This window comes from Pinus tabuliformis, chromosome J (assembly GCF_031772625.1).
Source record: "Pinus tabuliformis cultivar Carrire ecotype Pingquan chromosome J, CPIR1, whole genome shotgun sequence".
Classification (NCBI taxonomy): Eukaryota; Viridiplantae; Streptophyta; class Pinopsida; order Pinales; family Pinaceae; genus Pinus; species Pinus tabuliformis.
This window is the reverse complement of record NC_142295.1, coordinates 460,170,793-460,192,260: the sequence shown is the minus strand read 5'-3', so window position 1 is coordinate 460,192,260 and position 21,468 is coordinate 460,170,793. Positions and strand designations below refer to the sequence as shown.

The 21,468-nt window shown below is 35.9% G+C and overlaps 1 protein-coding gene across 1 annotated transcript; it reads right to left on the bottom strand.

Moving 5' to 3' along the window:
• Positions 1–18,416: 18,416 nt before the first annotated feature.
• LOC149227825 (phosphoenolpyruvate carboxylase kinase 1-like) lies at positions 18,417–20,289 on the bottom strand. The gene is made up of 3 exons (XM_089375579.1): positions 19,670–20,289; positions 19,261–19,563; positions 18,417–19,112 (listed from the first exon to the last, which is right to left on the bottom strand). The coding sequence occupies exons 1-3, from the start codon at positions 20,172–20,174 to the stop codon at positions 19,078–19,080; spliced, it is 843 nt and encodes a 280-aa protein (XP_089231705.1). The 5' UTR covers positions 20,175–20,289; the 3' UTR covers positions 18,417–19,077.
• Between the last annotated feature and the right edge of the window lie 1,179 nt (positions 20,290–21,468).

The following is a 21,468-nucleotide window of genomic DNA, read 5'->3' as shown; positions in this document are numbered from 1 at the left end:
CCATGGTTTTCCTTCAAACCCTTAACAGGTTGCAGAGCCGAGCTACAAGGTTTGCGAAGTACCAAATGGAAAACGTACATAGCTAAAAGCCTGAAGTGTGTCACACGTTTAACCCAGGAGTGCAAGGACCATTGGATCCTCAGATCCAGATCCCACGGTGGTGAGTCGACTCGACGATCAAGACTCCAGCTTGTTTTGGCGAGAGCATTTAGTGAACTATTGTCAGACATTTAAATTTGGAGCCGCAGGTGTCAACTCCACCCTCAGTCCACTCCCACTTCATTAAAAATGCTACTATATCAATGAATTATGCCATTAGGGGTATATCAAATGCGAAGGAATATCGTGAATGTGCAGGGCAATCCACATTCAATCTTTAAGTATTCACATAACCTTAGTTGATAGCCCTTGTGATGTGCTTGTAATATAGTTAAGGGTTGTGATTTAAATAAATAAAAAATTGTTACGTGTGTTAAGATGTTACAACAGATTTGTAATATTATAATTTTAACCATAGGATCCATTAATTCATACCCAAAAGTTTCCTAGATTTGTATGACAAGGGAATTATGTTAGAAACTTAATCCCAACCACCTAGTTAAACAATCTAACAACAGATTCATACCCAAAAGTTTCATAGATTTGTATGACAAGGGAATTGTGTTAGAAACTTAATCCCAACCACCTGGTTAAACACTCTAACAACAGTTATACTTGTTAAAAGTATTTTGCAGGTTGCGATTTTGTTTGCACGGGAAAGGACTGAAGCTATTGTAAAAGTATAGAGTATAATTATAGCACTGACCATTCCACAACACACAGAGAATTTAAAGCACTTAATACACAGTTGGTAAAATGTATATTCAAACATTTACTATGCAACTCTTAGTTGCATCTGCAACCTCCGTAAAAAACCCTCATTTTGTATCATGATCCATCCCGTCCCGTGTATTAATGAATGGCTCGGTCATATAATAAATATGAAAGTAAAAGTCATTTGCAAAAAGGGTCAGAGAGAGTAAAAATCTGGGAGGTCGTGAGGAGAAAATCATGGAGCAATTTGTGTTAAGCCGCGTGAAAATGAGTTTTACAGGATTTTACAGAAACTTACTCAGCAACCCCAGTTAATGGTAAATCACAGTAACTTTTTGTGCTTTCACTTCGTTTGTCTGTGTTGCTATGGATTAAATTTCTTTTTCAATTAAGCCTCCCTCTCTGTAATATGTAATTGTGATATCCTTGCCACAACTCAAATTGACTTTGCCCCAACCGATTTCTGAACCCATCTCCTCTCCTCTCCTCTCCTCTGTGCCTTGAAATTTTCTAACAAACAAATTAATAATTACCATACTTGGAGAGAAAGAAGAAGAAACCTGCCTAAAGTCTGCAAGCTTTATTTGAAGGAGGGAATTTGAATTATTGGCAACGAGAATGTTGTCAGGTTTTATATCTCGGTGGGCGGTTCCAATGGAGTGTCAGTAATTGATGGCCTCCATGAGCTCCGTAGAATGGCTACGACCTCCTCTTCTAAGAAGGGAACTGTATTCTTCCTGCTGACTATTCTGTTGGACAGATCTCCACCTGAGCACATATCCATTAACAGATGGACAAACTTATCATCCTCATAAATGTAGTGAAGGGCAACCACTGCGGGGTGACCTCAGACACACTGCATGATCTTGATTTCATTGTTGAAGCATTCTCTGTCCACGGAATCGTGCAGATCTGCTTTTGTTATGGTCTTGCAGGCGGCTTGTTGCCCACTTTGCTTGTTGAAACATCTCCTGTTGACTCTGAATCTGCCTCTGACGATCACCTCCTCTTGCAATCAGTAGTCCCGAAGGAGGGCGTAAGTCATTGCTGGTCACCTCTAATCTCACAAATTCGTTTGGAATGAAAAGAGAAATGAGTTGGCTGTAGGGTGTCAGATCTCTCCAAGCACAAATTTGGTATTGGAAACACAAGTTGGCTCTGAATTTAAGGAAATGGCAGCAGGGCAGTGACGTATGAAGTGAAGTGAAATTTCAAGGGAATCTGAAAGGGCAGGCTGTCGCGGCAATCAATCGATGATTGGAGTATTTAGTTATTTTTTCTTCTGAGGAGAGGTTGGAATATAATTGGTTTATGTAATTCATGTGGAGCGGTCAGTATTTCAATATTGGGTACTGTTATCACTCCAGGAAACTCTCCGAGGTTGTAAATCAGAGATGCCTCGTAACATATAAATTTTAATATTGTTCTCTGAAATATTGGAATGAAAGACGGTTTGGATCAAGTCGGATAACCATTTCAGTTCTATTCACACTCAAGGCATGCATGAACACCCCCAATAACACAAGGCTTTAGACTGCTAATGCTCAATAGTTTGTAGATTTAATGGATAGATGGATAACACTGACTATGCTAGCAGGTTGCATACATGGACCTATACGAATGGCTAGCTACAGGCAAAAAATAAACTTACTGATTATACCAGCAGATGCGTATATAATTACACATATAAATGGCTAGCCATAGGTATCAAAGAAGCTTGCAAATCTAATATATCAAAGCAGAGATAAGATGACAGTTATCTGGCCTCGAACACACAAAAAACCTGAACAAACTGTTCGGGTGTAAGCATAGAACAGAAGAGAAATGGACATTAAACATGTAGCAGCAAAAGAAGCTTGTATTACTAAAGATTACAGATGAGAAGCTTGAGAAAACAGGGGAGGAATAATATCTCCAAAAGTTGAACCCTTATTACATCTTGTTTTCAGCTATTTATAGCTTGTTTACAATGGTCCCCAGCCTTTTGAGGCTTCAGGTGTCTTAATCTATCCTTCTGTCTTGTTTAACTGATTGATTCCCTCAATAGGTAGACATGGCTCGGCGGTTTTCCTCTTCTTACAAAGAAATAACCATACTCAGATATTTTGGGTGGCATGTTGTGATGAATAGGAGCTCCCTCGTGCCAAAGATGCCCCATTAAGTTCGTTAGGATGACTTCTGCACTGGCAGGGCCGTTAATGCTCCATGATTTTATTTGATTTGGGTTGAGGCGTGTAGTGGCCCTTCCCCTTCCCTTTCTGGGTTCAGTTTGCCGGCCGCTGTCCCTCTGTCGAATCCTTCTTCTGGTATATAACATAACTGCATGGTTCCTTCAAGGATGGCTTGCCACTTGAACCTGCAATGGAGTGGCTGTCGTTCTTATGAAATCCCTGCACCGGTCCCTTTCAGGCAATAGCTGTAAATGTTTCTTTTCTGTTATTGTGTCTGTCTGGGTCATAAACAACGAAAATGCTGCGGCACTGCTAAATCCCGCCCATTTTTGTTTCACTTGGACTTCAAACATCCTCAAACATGGCATAACTTTCTATCGGGTCCGCCTTTCGAGTCACAGTCGCATATCGCAGGCAGCCAATCCCTTGTTTTTTTAATATTTGAACAATATACATAAAACAGTTGCAAAATCATGAAAAATAGCTCTGGCGGATTTGAAGGACATATATATTTTACTTTCGAATCCCATCGGATCCAAAACCCATCATAATCGGCATCTGCCCAGGGCTTCCCTTTATATTCTCTTTATACAAAGAAAATACACCAAATACATTGAAAATGATATGGGTGCGGACTTTAAAAAATATGAAATGGAGTGTTGTGCATATATCGGGTCCGGCCCATCGGCCTGCACCATCATTTGTGTTAAATCCCCGCCCCTTTGAAAGTGTCGATGCGATATCGGCGATCACCGCGGACCCGATATTTTATAAAATGGAGTGTTGAAGGGTCATCGGGTCTGGCCCATCGCATCGGCGCATAACATATGTGAAGGCCCTGTACTCTTTGGCAGCCCCGATAGCGAAATGCTGATGTGATGCGAGTCGTTGATCTGTGCACATGATTAACGGCCTTGATCAAATCGCTAGACTGCAATCGCAATGCCACTGCCGATACCTCCGACCCGCCGATCGCCGATATTGCCGCGGACCTGATATTTTATAAAATGGAGTGTTGAAGGGCCATCGAGCCCGGCCCATTGCATCGGCACGTAACTTATGTTAAAGCCTGCCCCTCGTAATCACAGATAGTGCAATGCCGACACGATCTGGACCGTTGATCGGCCAGATCCAACGGCTGATATGATTTCGGACCCTTAAGCCTCCAACTTTGGTTTTTATGTGATTTTTTGGGTATTTTCACCTTCCGATAGTGTAATTCTGCCCTCCAAAGGGCTTCCCTCTTGCAACCTCTTTGATCGGTGGGTAGCTTTTGTCATGTGTTGATGGTTTGAACAGCAAACATGGATTTTGGGCATGACTATAAGCATATTTGCAGCCTTTGAGAGCTTTTTGAATCTATTTTTAATCCATTTGCATAGCAAAGCTAACACTGGCTCCTTCTAGGGATGAAATCCTCCCTGTGAGGTCTCAAGAACTGCAGATCAATGCCTTTCCTGTAGAAAACAAATTAGCCAAAATTTCCTAGTGTTCCATTGGGCATGGAGTCTACTTTTCTTATACTAAAACTGAAGAAATAAAATATTTATAGTTTTAAGGCCTAAATAACTTAAATCACATAGCTTTTCAAAAACCGCCCATTAATTGGGCCATCAAAATCTGGTTCTCCCTCCATACTTTTCAGTATGAAGGTATTGTTCCCTTGAATCTGTGAAATGATGAAAGGGCCCGTCCAGAGAGCATCAAATTTCCCATGATTGCCTTTCTTTTCTTTAAATGCATCCCATTTCATAACCAAATCCCCAACCTGCAAGTTGTCTCTCTTTGCCTTCTTGTCAAAGACTTCCTTGATCCTCTGCTGATGTGTTGTGGCTTTTTTAATCAGTTGCTCTCTGATCTGATATAATTCTGTTAAATCAATGATTCTATTGGCCATAACATCTTCTTCATTCTACGCTGTTTGGAGCAAATTTGCCACAGGAAGAGTAAGCTGAATTGGAAAAATAGCATCAGTACCATATATCGGCTTGAAAGGAGAGCAACTTGTAGATCTTTTGATGGTCACTCTGTCTGCCCATAGTGCATATTTGAGCTTTGTATCCTAATTCTTCTTATTATCTTCTAACAACTTCTTAATAATCCTGATCAGACTTTTGTTAGAGGATTCTGCTAGACCATTCCCTTGGGGGTAATAGGAGGTGGAATGAACAAGCTTAATGCCCATTGAATCACACATTTCCACCAACTCTTTTGCCTTGAAGGTTGCTGCATTATCTGTTATAAGCTTATGCGGGCAACCAAATCTGCTGAAAATGTTTTCTGATAAAAATTTCATTACCACATTATGATCAGCCTTCCTTGTTGGGATTGCTTCAATCCATTTTGTAAAATAATCAGTGGCAACTAATATCCACCTTTGCTGGCCACTAGAGTGCGGGGTGATTTCACCAATGAAATCCAAGCCCCACTGCTAAAAAGGTCCTTTTGCAATTATTGGCTTTAGGGGCAGGGATTTTAACTACTGCTTTCCTTCAAATCTCTGGCACCTGTCACAAGATTTAACAAAAGCAAATGCATCAGAAAATAAAGATGGCCAATAGTACCCAGCTCTGAGAATATTTTGGGTTGTAGTTCTCCAATAATGATGTCCTCCACACATGCTATTATGGAACTGCTGCATAACTTCTATTGACTGTTCTTTGTCCAGACATCTTAAAAGCACTCCATATGGATCTTTCCAATAAAGCGAGCTATCATTGATGCAATATTTCATTGCCTTGAGCTTTAACGTTCTTGCTTGACTTTGAGAAAATTCTGAAGGAACTTCTAACTCTAAAAGGAATTTAATTATTGCAGCATACCAATTAAATGAAGCTAGGTTCTCGGCCACCAACTTCCCTCTCTGTGATTCAGTTGTTTCATGCTCTTTCATTAGACCATTTCCTTCTACATTGAACAAGAAATCAACGTCCAAATATTTGCAATTTTCTTTAGCCAACAGTTTGGAAAGCCCCTGACCTCTTACCAGCTTGGTAGGCTTCAGCTCTATGTTGAATCCTATCATTTTTGTAATCCATTTCGCTCTTTTTCCATCAGCATCAGGTTGCGTTAAGACATCCTTTATTGCAGCAGAAGGCACATATGCAACTATTTTGGAATGCAAGATGTATACTCTAAAAGATTTCAACGATTTGATAAGAGCGTATGCTTTTTTCTCAATAAAATCATATCTCAGCTCAGCATCCCTTAAGGTTTTACTGAAAAATACCACCGGATGCTCTGAGCCTTCTTCATCTGCTTGCAATAAGACTGCTACAAGGGTTTCGTCAGAGGCAAAAGAAAATATGCGGAACTCCTTGCTATAATCTGGACTGATTAAAGTGGGGGCCTCCACAATTGCGCTTTTAATGGACTCAAATGACTTTCTCGCTACACCATTCCACTTGATCTCTAACCCCTTCTTCAACATAGACGTAATATACTTCACAAGTTCTACAAAATTTGGGATAAATCTCCTTACAAAATTAATCTTGCCTAGAAAAGACTGGATGTCCTTCTTCGATCTCGGGACAGACAAGGTCTGTATCACTTTTATTCTTTCTGGGTCAATTCGAACACCTGCACAGAAACAATATGTCCCAACAACTTGCCTTCTTCTAACGCAAACTGTGACTTCTTAGGATTTACTGAAATCCCAAACCTTCTGCACTTCAAAAACACTTTCTTCGGGTTAACAATCTTCTCAGGGTCAGGCACTGGGACAGCTGGAGAGTTCTGCGGATTTCTTCTAGTATGCCTCACAAACTGAGCCAGAACTTCAAAGTGGAGTCCCCAAAGGATGGCCTTCCTCCAGTGGAGTCGCCAGATAGATGATTACAACCAACGTCTATTTTCAAACCTTGTCTGTCATCAAAGCTTGAAGTTGTGTCGTCTCCCAGGGAAGCTGAGCTTCGATTCTCTTCTCCCCCGCAACGGCACCAATTATGTTATCACTCCAGGAAACTCTCTCAGGTTGTAAATCAGAGATGCCTGGTAACATATAAATTTTAATATTGTTCTCTGAAATATTGGAATGAAAGATGGTTTGGATCAAGTCGGATAACCATTTCGGTTCTATTCACACTCAAGGCATGCCTGAACACCCCCAATAACACAAGGCTTTAGACTGTTAATGCTCAATAGTTTGTAGATTTAATGGATAGATGGAGAAAACTGACTATGCCAACAGGTTGCATACATGGACCTATACGAATGGCTAGCTATAGGCAGCAAATGAACTTACTGACTATACCGACAGATGCGTATATAATTACACATATAAATGGTTAGCCATAGGCAGCAAAGAAGATTGCAAATCTAATATATCAAAGCAGAGATAAGATGACGGTTATCTAGCCTCGAACACACAGAAAACCTAAACAAACTGTTCGGGTGCAAGCATAGAACAGAAGAGAAATGGACATTAAACATGTAGCAGCAAAAGAAGCTTGTATTACTAAAGACTACAGATGAGAAGCTTGAGAAAACAGGGGAGGAATAATCTCCAAAAGTTGAACCCTTGTTACATCTTGTTTTCAGCTATTTATAGCTTGTTTACAATGGTCCCCAGCCTTTTGAGGCTTCAGGTGTCTTAATCTATCCTTCTATCTTGTTTAACTGATTGATTCCCTCAATAGGTAGGCATGGCTAGGCGGTTTTCCTCTTCTGACAGAGAAATAACCATACTCAGATATTTTGGGTGGCCTGCTGTGATGCATAGGAGCTCCCTCGTGCCAAAGATGCCCCATTAAGTTCGTTAGGATGACTGCTGCACTGGCAGAGCCATTAATGCTCCATGATTTTATTTGATTTGGGTTGAGGTGTGTAGTGGCCCTTCCCTTCCCTTTCTGGGTTCTGTTTGCCGTCCGCTGTCCCTCCGCCGAATCCTTCTTCTGGTATATAACATAACTGCATGGTTCCTTCAAGGATGGCTTGCCACTTGAACCTGCAATGGAGTGGCTGTCGTTCTTATGAAATCCCTGCACCGGTCCCTTTCAGGCAATAGCTGTAAATGTTTCTTTTCTGTTATTGTGTCTGTCTGGGTCATAAACAACGAAAATGCTGCGGCACTGCTAAATCCCGCCCATTTTTGTTTCACTTGGACTTCAAACATCCTCAAACATGGCATAACTTTCTATCGGGTCCGCCTTTCGGGTCACAGTCGCATATCGCAGGCAGCCAATCCCTTGTTTTTTTAATATTTGAACAATATACATAAAACAGTTGCAAAATCATGAAAAATAGCTCTGGCGGATTTGAAGGACATATATATTTTACTTTCGAATCCCATCGGATCCAAAACCCATCATAATCGGCATCTGCCCAGGGCTTCCCTTTATATTCTCTTTATATAAAGAAAATACACCAAATACATTGAAAACGATATGGGCGCGGACTTTAAAAAATATGAAATGGAGTGTTGTGCATATATCGGGTCCGGCCCATCGGCCTGCACCATCATTTGTGTTAAAGCCCCGCCCCTTTGAAAGTGCCGATGCGACATCGGCGATCACTGCGGACCCGATATTTTATAAAATTGAGTGTTGAAAGGTCATCGGGTCCGGCCCATCGCATCAGCGCATAACATATGTGAAGGCCCTGTACTCTTTGGCAGCCCCGATAGCGAAATGTCGACGTGATGCGAGCCATTGATCTATGCACGCGATTAACGGCCCTGATCAAATCGCTAGACCGCAATCGCAATGCCATTGCCAATATCGCTGACCCACCGATCGCCGATATTGTCGCGGACCCGATATTTTATAAAATGGAGTGTTGAACGGCCATCGGGTCCGGCACGTAACTTATGTTAAATCCTGCTCCTCGTAATCGCTGATAGCGCAATGCCAACGCGATTTGGACTATTGACCAGCCAGATCCAACGGCTGATATGATTTCAGACCCTTAAGCCTGCAACTTTGGTTTTTATGTGAGTTTTTGGGTATTTTCACCTTCCGATAGTGTAATTCTACCGTCCAAAGGACTTCCCTCTTGCAACCGCTTTGATCGGTGGGTAGCTTTTGTCATGTCTTGATGATTTGAACAACAAACATGGATTTTGGGCATGACTATAAGCATATTTGCAGCCTTTGAGAGCTTTTTGAATCTATTTTTAAGCATAGCAAAGCTAACAGGTACCATATCAGACGGTATTTGGTGATGATATTAGTTGAGGAAAAATTGTTCAGGCGTTTCTCATACAATTTTTAAATTGGTAGATACTTAATTGAAAAATAATCAAATTATATCTATATCTATATCTATATCTATATCTATATCTATATATATATATATATATATATATATATATATATATATATATATATATATATATAGATATATATATATATATATATAATTTATTTATTTATTTAGTAATGTTTAATATTATTATTAATTAGTACATACAAAATGAATCATAACATCATTTTAATATAAATATTTTAAATTATAAAAATATTTATCTAGTTATTTGTTTTCTTTAAATAAAGTGTGAAAATCCATGATAATTAGTTGTCAAATTAATAGTGAAATAACTATCATTGTGGCCCTCTACATCGCATTATGACTTAAATGGCAAGTGTAAATGTTTAATATTTAACATTTAATAAATTTAATCTAATGTCAATTTCGACAGCAATTAAAAATTGATATAATTATTATGTATAAACAAAATATAAATTCAACATTGCTTTTACTAAAGCCAAGTGGAATTGGTTTCTCCTCACATTGTGAGGTGGAATTATATTTGTGATAAACGATGAAATAATGAAAGTAAAATAGTTAATTTAATGTTGGTGGACTCTAGATTTTCAATATAATATTTTAAAATATAATATTTTTATTTTAAAATATAATATAATAATTTTTTTATTTTTTTAATAAAATTACTAATTTTTTATTGGGCTGAGAGGCACTCTCTAGCCACGGTGCTAGAGATGTGTAACGTTAAAGTAAACATTTTGACTTGATAAAAATAAAAATAAAATATGGTAAACATGTGTAACTTAATATAACATAATATAATGTAAACATTTTAACTTGGTGAAAATAAAATAAAAATGACCCATGGTATTTGCCCATGGTATTCATGTGGAATATAAGCTATTTAAGGGGGAAATTAAACTAGCCTAGATCCATCTTAGTTTGATGTTATATTTAGATACATAATTAGTTGTAAAAAATGATGGTATTGAATCCATGTAATGTGTAAAGGTAAAACATTTTTATGGATATGTTTGCACTAGGCATTTGTATGGATCTGTGATCCTATGTATTTTTGTATCTTTTATTTTTTCGGTTGAATGGATGAATACATAATGTTTATACATGTGTAGAAGCTTTAGAGCTTCCTCGAGGCTATTGGGTAATTCAAGAAGGTGTTTTTAAGAAGTTTAAGGTTAAACAAGATTGCACAAAGTAAAAAACAATAGTTGCTTCTTCATTTTAATGGTGTCTTTGTTAATCACTTTAATATAATATATGTAATATATTCTCTTAATTTATGCGTAATAATGTGCTACAGAAATAGAGCTATGATACATAAAAAATCGTAAGTTTAGAAATGTTTAAGCTTAACTATGAAAGGGAGGAGGTGGGAGAAATATTAGGTAAAATTTAATTATTACAATTTATCTAATATTTATGCTTACCTTCATCCATTGTTTACTAACTTGGGAGAAATATTGGGTAAAATATAATACTATATACTATATTTTGCCCAATATTTGCCCTAGACTAGTCTAGTTTCCTTTATATTTGAAGTTTAAAAATAAACACACTAAAGTATAAAATTAACAAGGGTCTGAGGAAATACTGAATAAAATGTAATATTTAGGGTTGGGGGTAATGGGAATTATTAGGTAAAATGTAATAATATTACATTTTATTTAGTAATTTCCCCCACCCCTAGCCACTTTTTACTGGGTGGGAGTAGTAATAAATATTGGGTAAAATATAATACTATAATATTATATTTTATCCAAATTTCCTCTCACCCAATCCACTTTTTATTTAAAAAATTCTTTATATTTGAGGTTCATAAGTAAACTTAACTCCTATGTAAACATTTGATCACACTATGGTAAAGATGTTGTAATGTTTAACATTTTGACTTGATCAAAACAAAAGAAAAATAAAATGAAATAAATAATTTATTTATAATTATAATTATAATTAAGAATTAAACCTGTCTATATCCATCTTAACTTCGGATCTACCAAGTGCTGAGAGGGATCAAATTTCTTGAGATGCAAACCTATTTTAAAGTGAAAAGAAATTTGATTCCTCAAGGCCATCTAGACTAGCTGGTGTAGTTATAAATTGTAACATGATCTTTACATTGATAGTTATAAAAAAAAATTGTATTTTAGTATTTATAAATATCTCATTATATTTTTTTATATAAAATATTAAAAAATAATACAAAAAAAATTAATAGTCTATTATTGATTATTTAATGAAATAATCCATGATTATAATGGAAAATTTGTTAATGTTGAGCTCTGACATTTAGACCAAACACTAAGGAAGGGGCGGCAAGCCAAGTAAGGTGAAGTTTCAATCCAATAGGACTGCAGTTTTTTTCCACAGATTGATGAAGGTTGAGGCTTGCTACTACTAATAGAATGAAGCATAGGATTCTCAAGCTATCATAATAGAGGAGTTTCACATGGTCATAGGAATGAAGCATAGCATGCTCAAGCTATCATGATAGATGAGTTTAACATGGTGATAGCCTCCAGTCAAGGAAGGTCGAAATTGAGACTGGAAAAATTTGTCAAAAGGTTAGAAGAGGCACCAAAATAAGTGATTGCTCCAACAACATTGACCATGAATGCTCTAGAATTGTTGGATCAAGGACTAATAGGACAATTGATGGGTCTCTGGCCACCACCAAAAACATTGGAGATATGGGCAGATCAAAACTAGGTCTCACTTTGTAAAGGTCAAATAGATACATTCTTGTACAACAAGAGTTTTTTACATTTTTGTTCAAATTTAAGCAGAATAAAGCTCTAGTTTTCAGTGCATGAATATATGTGAAGGTGGACATGGAAAAATGGCTTTTTTTTTAAATCAAAGCCTCTCTAAATGGGTGGCCTCACTTGCAACCTTTGGATTACGATAAATTTCTCTTCAAGAGCAAGAACTATCATGAATACATTCACTTCACTTGGAACTAGAAAAATAAGCAATTAGAACAAGAGGAGACTACCGAACAAGAAAACTGGACCTAGGTCAAAATAAAAAACCCCATAAAATAGGGTGGACCCAAATCGAAACAAAAACTACTGGATTAGTCAAGGAAGAGTTTATTTGATGCATTAGATGTAATTCAGGAAGAAACAATGGAAAAAGAAGGACAAGTTGCACAAGTAGAATAGCCCCAATTCAAAAAATCAAAATCCAAGAAGAACAAGCCCCTACACTAGCTGAGCCAGTATGGAAACATATTTCAACAGTCATACATTTGGCCTTGGAATCATCAAGTCATCATGAGATAAAGGAGAAGGAGCAATTAAGTGCACAAAAGCGAGGAAGGAAAATACATTCGAAACTCCAAGAGATGGAGGCTCATAGAGGCAAAACAAGGGGTACTCAGAGAACAATACATAATGCCTTGGAGAAGGTCCAACAACCCATGACTAGAATTCTCTCAAGGAAATGTCATGAGGACGAGGCCAAAGGGTTGGTCAAATATCGTACCCATAATTAATGGAGACTTGGAATAAAAAAGGGTTAGATAAAAAAAGGGGAAGCAATCTAGGGTATTCTCAAGCTCCAACAACCTTCTATTCTACTAATCTAAGAAACAAAACTAGAAGGAATGAAACTAATAATATTAGGTAAGAGAAATTGGGGACATAGTGAAGGAGGCTCAAGAAATTCTTAAGGTACATCGATTGAAGTCCTCACACTCTAGGACCCCACTAAAGTCAAGCTTGTTCAAGCATAAATTAGGAAACATTGTATAATGACCATAATATGGCTAAGGGAGGTAAATGTTATTGTCCTTGTTTAATTTTTATGTTCTAGTTTATACATAAGGGAAAAATTAATATTCGAACCCTTTGCTTGAATTATTTGAAGCAAATGATTGTCAAAACTTAGTAATAGAGGGGAATTTAAATATGCTTATGTCTCTGAAAGAAAAAAAAAGAGGGTAGGCTGGTTTGAGCCATCTTAGATTCTATCTCGAGGTATTAATGGCTCGTTGGGACTATATAGATGTGAAAACAAAGAATGGTGAATTTACTTAGACCAACAGAAGAATTAGAAAGGCACATATAATGGGTAGATTGGATAGGGTCCTGGTTCAAAGCATAATTTTCTAGTATATTGAGAAGTGAAGTTGGAGATTATCTCTTTCTCCTTTTTAGACCACCTCCCAAATTAATTGATTATTGATAATATAAACAGAGGAGGACCAATTCCCTTTTGTTTTAATCTCATTTATGTTTAGGAGGAAGAGTTTCTCCCACTAGTGGCAAACACATTAGAAGAACTAGTCAGGGGATCACTCTCCTTTGTATGGGAAGAGAATTTAAGAACAATAAAGAAGAGGCCAAAAGAATGGCCCAAGAATACCTATAAATCTCTTACTAAAAAAAAATGAAGAAATCTTGAGAAAGATGGAGACAATGAAGATTTAAATGAAGTAGTAGGAAGTTAACTAGGAAAAACAAACTATTGAAGCGTGGTTCTTGGGAAGTTTGTTTAATGCTTGTCATGATGAGGAGGATAATTAGAGAGTAAAATTTGAAAACCCGTGACTTAGAGAACAAGATCAAGGCATGTCCTATTTTCATTAACAAACCAAAGAAAGAGAAATGATAGAATGAGTCACATAAATTAAGGGAGTTGATGGTCAAGCAAAGGTGGGGCAGGAAAAAGTTCAAATGGAAGCCACATATCAATTCATCAATATTTATAAGGAGATTGGGTAAGGACCAGAAGAAAAAATAGAGGAAATCTTGGATAAAATAACACATTTGAACATGGATCAGGAAAATAATCAACTCATTCAGAAAATTAGGGATAGAGAAATCTACGAACCAATCAATGATATGGAACAAGACAAAGAACGAAGACCAAATATATTTACGATATATTTCTATAAGGTATGTTGGGAGATTCTTAAAAATGACCTATGGAGAATGCTAAATGGCACTCTCAAAAAGGGAAGAATAGGGGAAGATACCAATTCCTCTTTCCTGACACTATTCACCAAAAACCAAATCCTTCTTCATTTATGAGATTTAGGTCTATTTCCCTTTGCAATACCTTTTATAAAATCCTCACCAAGATAATTGCTAAAAGGTTAAAAGATATAATGATTAGGGTCATTTCAGAGAACCAAGAAGGATTCATCCATGGAAGGAAAATCCTAGATAATATAGTTTTGTTACAAGAAGCCATACATTCTAGTAGAAAGAGGAAGGATAAAGGAATGGTAATCAATATTGATATGGCCAATGCATTTTAAAGGGCTAAGAATTAATTTCTTCTCAAAGCCTTGGATAAATTTTGGTTGTCACCAGGGTTTGTGAATTGGATTAAAGAATGTGTAGGGAATCTGTGGGTGGTGCCATTAATAAATGATAGAAAATGGGGCTTTCTTCCCACTCTTTAGATGGTTGTCACAGTGATACCCCATGTCTCCCCTGTTATATGTTGTTGTAGTAGACACATTCAGTAGGAGATTGGAGAAAGAAAGATGCAAAGGATACATTCTAGGAGTACTAGTAGTAAGATTGATTAAGGGAATCAATCATGCATAGTTCGTGAATGGTACACTACTTCTAGGTGGAGCCTCAATAATTATTGCAGAATGATTGAAGAAAGTATTGGAGGGGTTTTTCCAAATATCAATAAACTTAACAAATATTGAAAAAATTCATGTCTATGGATGAAATACGAATAATGGGAAGCTACTCGTATGCAACTAGGAAGCTGGGTTTGAACCTAGTACTCTCATGGACCTCTTTCACCTACCTAGGCATCTCTATATCCCTAAAGTATGCAAGGGCAAAGGATTGGTTGAGAATCATCTAAAAGATGGAAGGAAAAATAAAAAATTTGGGATCATGTTCGTTGAATCAAGTAGGAAATTTTGGTATGATGCTTATTGAATCAAGTAGGAAAAACAATTCTAATTCAACCATTCTTATGATTTTTTATTCTCTATTAGTGCCCATTCATCATCGCACCAACCCCAGTGTATATCACTTTGATAAAATGCTAATAAATATCCTTTGGAAAGGAGGAAAGAAGAACTAGGGGAGGTTTCATTTGGTGCAATGAAAAAAAAATTAAGACACCAATATTGCATGGGGGTCTAAACGTAAAAGACTTGAAACTAATGAATATAGAACTAGGGGCCAATATTTTTTGGAGAATAGTTTCGGGTCCTAGAAGTTGGCAGGAATACATAATATAAAGGAAATACATGTGTAGGGAAAGACTTTGTTGTTTATACTACCCCCTAGATTCTAACTCCTCCTTAGGCATCATAATCTAGAAAAACTATGAAAGGGTAGCTAAAGTTTAAGGGAGTCCCTGTTCTAGGTTCCTAGAAACATTGAGTGAAAATTCAAGCTTCGGGAAGATAAAATTATGGACCTCCATGTAACACCCTCCTCCCACGTCTACCCAAGTAACTAGCCAACTGAGGTAAATGTGCAACAAAAGGCTACTATGATTGGATCCGACCTCCTATGTGACCTTAAGGAAGTGGAACTGATGGAAACATCACACACAGTCATGCAACATTAGCCTCAGGACCCATAGAGACCAATCCAACACTTCAGATAGATTTCTCTTAGGTCCTACTGAATTTTTGACACCCTTAGGCCTCATTCGCTTTCATGTCATAGGCATGATAACATCCAGGGACCCAATTTTCCAGTTCTATGCCAGCGACACCAGAATTTTCTTTCCTTTAATTTAAAATTTATTTTTTCTTTCTTTTAACTTGTCTAGCTGGGGAATACCTCCTGTAGCTGCCCAAAAAATCAACATAGAAAAATCATATTTTTCCTTTTAGTAGTGCCATTTTGTTGAGGTATATAAGGTATATATATTTACCAATATATGTCATTATTTGAAATTTGTTTTTAAATAGTATATTCTCATCCGCCTAATCGTAAAAATTTCATAGGTTGATTGCTTTGTTTTTAGCTAATGTCTTAAATTTCTTGATCTTTTTTAAGGAACTACTCTTATTCTTCAAGAAATATACCCAAGTATACCTATAAAATTCACCAGTTAAGAAAATACATACCTTACACCAACTAGTGATGGTTTCTTTAAGAAACATAGGTTACTATGGAGAAGTACTAGGTGAGATTCTTACTCTCCAAACCTTCCCTTTCCAAAGTTAGCCTAATGATACTTTCCAAGTATACATCCTTGACATAATTCAGAAGGGGGAACAACCTTTGGTAGTCTAGTAATCATGTTGTGTTTCACCATTGATTTCAAGCTCTAAAATTTTAATGTTTTGAAACATTTAGGCCAAAATATGTTTGAATCATTAGTATGAGGTATGATTGTAGTTGATCTTGGATATTTTTTAAAGTCCCAAGACATATATCTTTTACTTAGGGTCAAGAAAGATAAAACTAATGTACAAAAAAATATACTTTCTTACCATTGTGAGTTAGTTTGGGAATCGAAAACAAATTGACACCCAAGCTAGGTACATGATACGCAATAGTGATAATACCATTATGACATTCAATCTTCTCCTAACTAGCAAAAATAAGTGCATAATAATTTGATATAAATATTTATTTGTTTGTATCCTCTTTTAATGAAGAAAAGAAAGCATCTTTAGCCATATGATAGAGGGAAGTAGAGTTCACTATCCATTAACTCTCAGAAGTGTGAGGATGCAAGACCTAAGAAGTACCAAATAAAACATATAAATTACAAGTCATCCAATCTTCTAATAAATACATCCTTGCATTATTCTTCACTTTCTCAACAAGGCCCTTGCTCTTCTATGAACAAGACTTCTCTATATGTCACAATTTCTCACAATAATGACAGGTCTTTTTTTATCATTCAACTTAGTTAAATTTTTATCACCATGCTTATTTTTAACAATCTATATGATGGAATCACATTATTCTTCTTGATTGTATTGTTCATATCTTTGTATATAAATCAACAAATAAACCTATTTCTTGATCTCAAATTTCCATTTTTGAAACAAATCATTTTATGCATTAATCAATAAACCACAACAAAAATCAAATGAATAATCCTTTCCATAAATCCTTTTAGACGTCTAATTGATTAGAAATGTCAAACATAACACATATTAAGATGTCTTCTAATTATTAAAATATCTACTAGTTGATATACTTTTTTTAAAATCTTTTTAAGTTGACTCAATTTCAATTAAAAATCATTAGCATTAACGGAATAATTCTCAGTTCTTTGAAAAAACAAATTGAGAAAAATCATATATTTCTTACTTTTCATTAATTTTATTGAATAATATCTTTAGCTTCTTTTATATAATATTTAGGAATGAACCTCATTTATATGAAAAAAAAAACCAAACCTCATTGAATATGATGGAGAATATGATACATATAGTGTCACCATAAGCTCACCAACATATTTTTATTGCACCTATAGCAAAACCTTAGAATAGATGTTGTTATGTTATGTTATATAAATATTTTGATTGGGTCAAATTACATAAAAATAAAAATAAAAAATCTAGATAAAATAGTCACTTGACTATTGATGGTTTTCTAGCTCTATAACCCATGGACCTACCAATAATATTTTTATATAATATCAAGTAGATAAAATAATAAAATCTCTAGAAATATAAACTTTTACTTAAATTTTACACTTTAAAAAAAAATTAGAAAAAATTAATTGACCTAAATAAAACATAAAATAAATGTAAACTACTATGCGATACACATAACTTTCTATCCCATTCTCCTAGAAGTTAATTCTTTTATATCATAATATTGAATCACTTTTGAGGCATTCTAACAGTTACCACATTTTCCAATGGCTTACTGCTTATGGTTACTGAAAACACACAGCCCCCATTTCATACCAAAACTTTTAAAATTCCAGTGATTAATAACTCTCTTACCAATTCTTTTTTGCAAAATTTTATACACCAACTTTTTCTTCCATGGATAAAACTTATATATATAAAAGACTGATATGTAAAAGAAAAAAGAAAAAATATACTTATATAGAAAAAATTTTGTAGTTGACCAATTCTTGGACTACATAAAACTTTTATACGAGGGAAAAACAATTTGATTCGGTTGATTATGTAATTCTATTTTGATTTTTGAGAATATTAAAAAGAACAATAAAAAATCAAATATATATATATATATATAAACTACCTGCAGTCTCATATAGGCTAGAAACAACTTGACTCAATTGACTATAAAACTTTTCCTTGTTAAAAGTAGAAAATATATACAATGTACAATTATATATAATTGTACAGACTCAACCACATACGCCTCATGTGGTCTAGAAACAACTTGACCCTGTTCACTGTATAACTCTTCCTTGATTCTGGACCAAGAATGATATCTACAATTAAAAATAAATAAAAAAATATACATGTATTTATACTATATATAATTCCACTGACTCCTCAACCACATGTGGCCTCATGTAGTGGAGAAACAACTTGACTCTGTTGACCAGATAACTCTTCCTTAATTCTTGACGAGAGCAGAAAGAAAGAATGATATCTACAAAGAAAAGGAAAACATATATACATATATATCCACAATATATATATATATATATATATATATATATATATATATATATAATTCTGAGTCCCTTTGACTCCCTGACCACATAAAACTAATAAAACGAAAACATATCTACATATATATGCAATATATATAAAATTCTGAGTCCCACTGACTCTCCCCGACCACATAAAACTAATAAAACGACGCCTCATGTGGTCGAGAAACAACTGATCTCGGAATGGTGAAAATCTAAATTTGTATCTTCTCCACTGTAACATATATACAAACAGAAAACCCGTCTTTCTACAGTCGAGGCATCAGAGGCAGGATTAGTTTCGCGCATGAGTACAGATCCAACGATGTTCTGCAACCATTGCCCACCAAACATGCATCACTCTTCCACCTTTACATACCTATTCCATCAAAATTTCCTACTCGTAGTATTTTTAAAAATGCATGAAATAAGAATGAACGAAGTTAAATTCTAGAAAGGAGAATAGGAGAGGAAATACCTAGGACTTGCTGTGCGCTGAGTCTCCGGCTAACGTCTCTACAGAGCATTCGGCGTATCAAGTCCTTGGCAGAGTGAGATATCGAGCGCCACTGATCAGTTGGGAACTGAAGGCGCCCACAGAGGACTGCCCCAAATATCTCCTGAGGCGTCTCTCCAACAAAGGGGTGAACGCCACTCAGCATTAAGTAGGCCATCACCCCTGCGCTCCATACATCCACTTTCTCGTTGTAATCATTCCCTCCCAACACCTCCGGTGCTACGTAATACGGAGTACCCACAATTCCTTGCATTAATCCTTCCCCTGCATACATTAATTTCAGAATTTTAACCATAGGATCCATTGATTCATACTCAAAAATTTCATAGATTTGTATGACAAGGGAATTGGGCAAACATAATTACCATACCTGGAGAGAAAGAAGAGGCCTGCCCAAAGTCTGCAAGCTTTATTTGAAGGATGGAATTTGAATTATTGGCAACGAGAATGTTGTCAGGTTTTATATCTCGGTGGGCGATTCCAATGGAGTGGCAGTAACTGATGGCTTCCATGAGTTTTTGCAGGATGCTGGCGGCCTCCTCTTCCGAAAAGGGAACTCTATTCTTCTTGCTAATGATTCTGTCGAACAGATCTCCGCCTGAGCACATCTCCATCACCAGATGGACAAACTCATCATCCTCGTAAACGTCGTGAAGGGCAACCACTGCGGGGTGACCTGAGACACACTGCATGATCTTCATTTCGTTGTTGAGGCATTCTTTGTCCACGGAATCGTGCAGATCTGCTTTTGTTATGGTCTTGCAGGCGACTTGTTGCCCACTTTGCTTGTTGACACATCTCCTGATGACTCCGAATCTGCCTCTGCCGATCACTTCATCTTGCAATCGGTAGTTCCGAAGGAGGGCGTCAGTCATTGCTCGTCGCCTCTAATGTCACAAATTTGTTTGGAACCAAAAAGAAATGAGGAACCGGAAATTTGTTTGGAACCAAAACGAAATGAGGAACCGGCCGTAGGAAACATGAGTTGGCTTCGAATTTAACGAAATGGAAGGAGGGAAGTGACGTCTGTGGCATCCTTATGTCGATTGCTGATCAACAATCGACTTTAAGCTGCTCAGGGTTGACGTGTGAAATGGAGTGAAATTTCAGCAATCGACTTTAAGCTCAGGGGTGATGTCTGAAATGGAGTGAAATTGCAGCAATCGACTTTAAGCTCAGGGGTGACGTCTGAAGTGGAGTGAAATTTCAACCGAATCTTTAATGGCAGTCTGTCGCGGCAATCGCTGATTGGAGTATTTATTTATTTTTTCGTTTGAAGAGAGGTTGGAATATAATTGGTTTCTCAATTCAATGTGAAGACAATATCGAATTTGTTTTATGTGTGTGGGGAAGTATTGACGATCAGTATTTCAATATTAGGTACCATATCAGACGGTATAAAGTGACGATATTATTTGAGGAAAAACTCTTCAGGTGTTTCTCATGCCATTTTTAAACTAGTAGATACGTAATTAAAAAGCAATCGAATACTAATATTATATATAAAATTTATTAATGTTTAATATTACTATTAATTAGTATATACAAAATGAATACTAACATTATTTTAATATAAATATTTTAAATTTTATATATATATATTTTATGAAAAAAATTAACTGGTTTGTTGTTTTGACTTTTAAATAAAGTGAACAAATCTATCTAATTATCATCGTGTTGAGAGGCATTTTACAGTTTATTATGAGAAGGTAAATGTTTAACATTTAACAAATTAAATCTAATGTTAATGTTGGCACTAATTAAAATCCAGAGGTGCTTTACAATTCATTATGATGAGTAGATGCCAAGAGTAAGTATTTAAAAATAAACAAAATATAAATTCAACATTGGTTTTACTAAAGCCAAATGGAATTGGTTTCATCGCATATGTTTATGATGAAGAGTGAAATAACTAAAGTAGAATAGTTAATTGAATGTTGGTGACACTAGATTTTGAATATAATATTTTAAAATGTAATATTTTTATTTTAAAATATAATATAATATTTTTTTATTTTTTCTTAATAAAATTACTATTTTTTATTGGGCTGAGGCGCTCTCTAGCCCCGTGCTGGAGATGTGTAACGTTAATGTAAACATTTTGACTCCATAAAAATAAAAATAAAATATGGTAAAAATGTGTAACTTAATGTAACTTAATATAATGTA

Bases quoted from the DNA above. Each gene is read 5' to 3' on its own strand.
- LOC149227825 (XM_089375579.1), bottom strand. From the start codon at position 20,174: ATGACTGACGCCCTCCTTCGGAACTACCGATTGCAAGATGAAGTGATC. The intron at 19,564-19,669 runs GTATGGTAATTA...TAATGTATGCAG, and splicing joins GGCCTCTTCTTTCTCTCCAG to GGGAAGGATTAATGCAAGGA. The intron at 19,113-19,260 runs GTATTTCCTCTC...CAATGGTTGCAG, and splicing joins CAGCGCACAGCAAGTCCTAG to AACATCGTTGGATCTGTACT.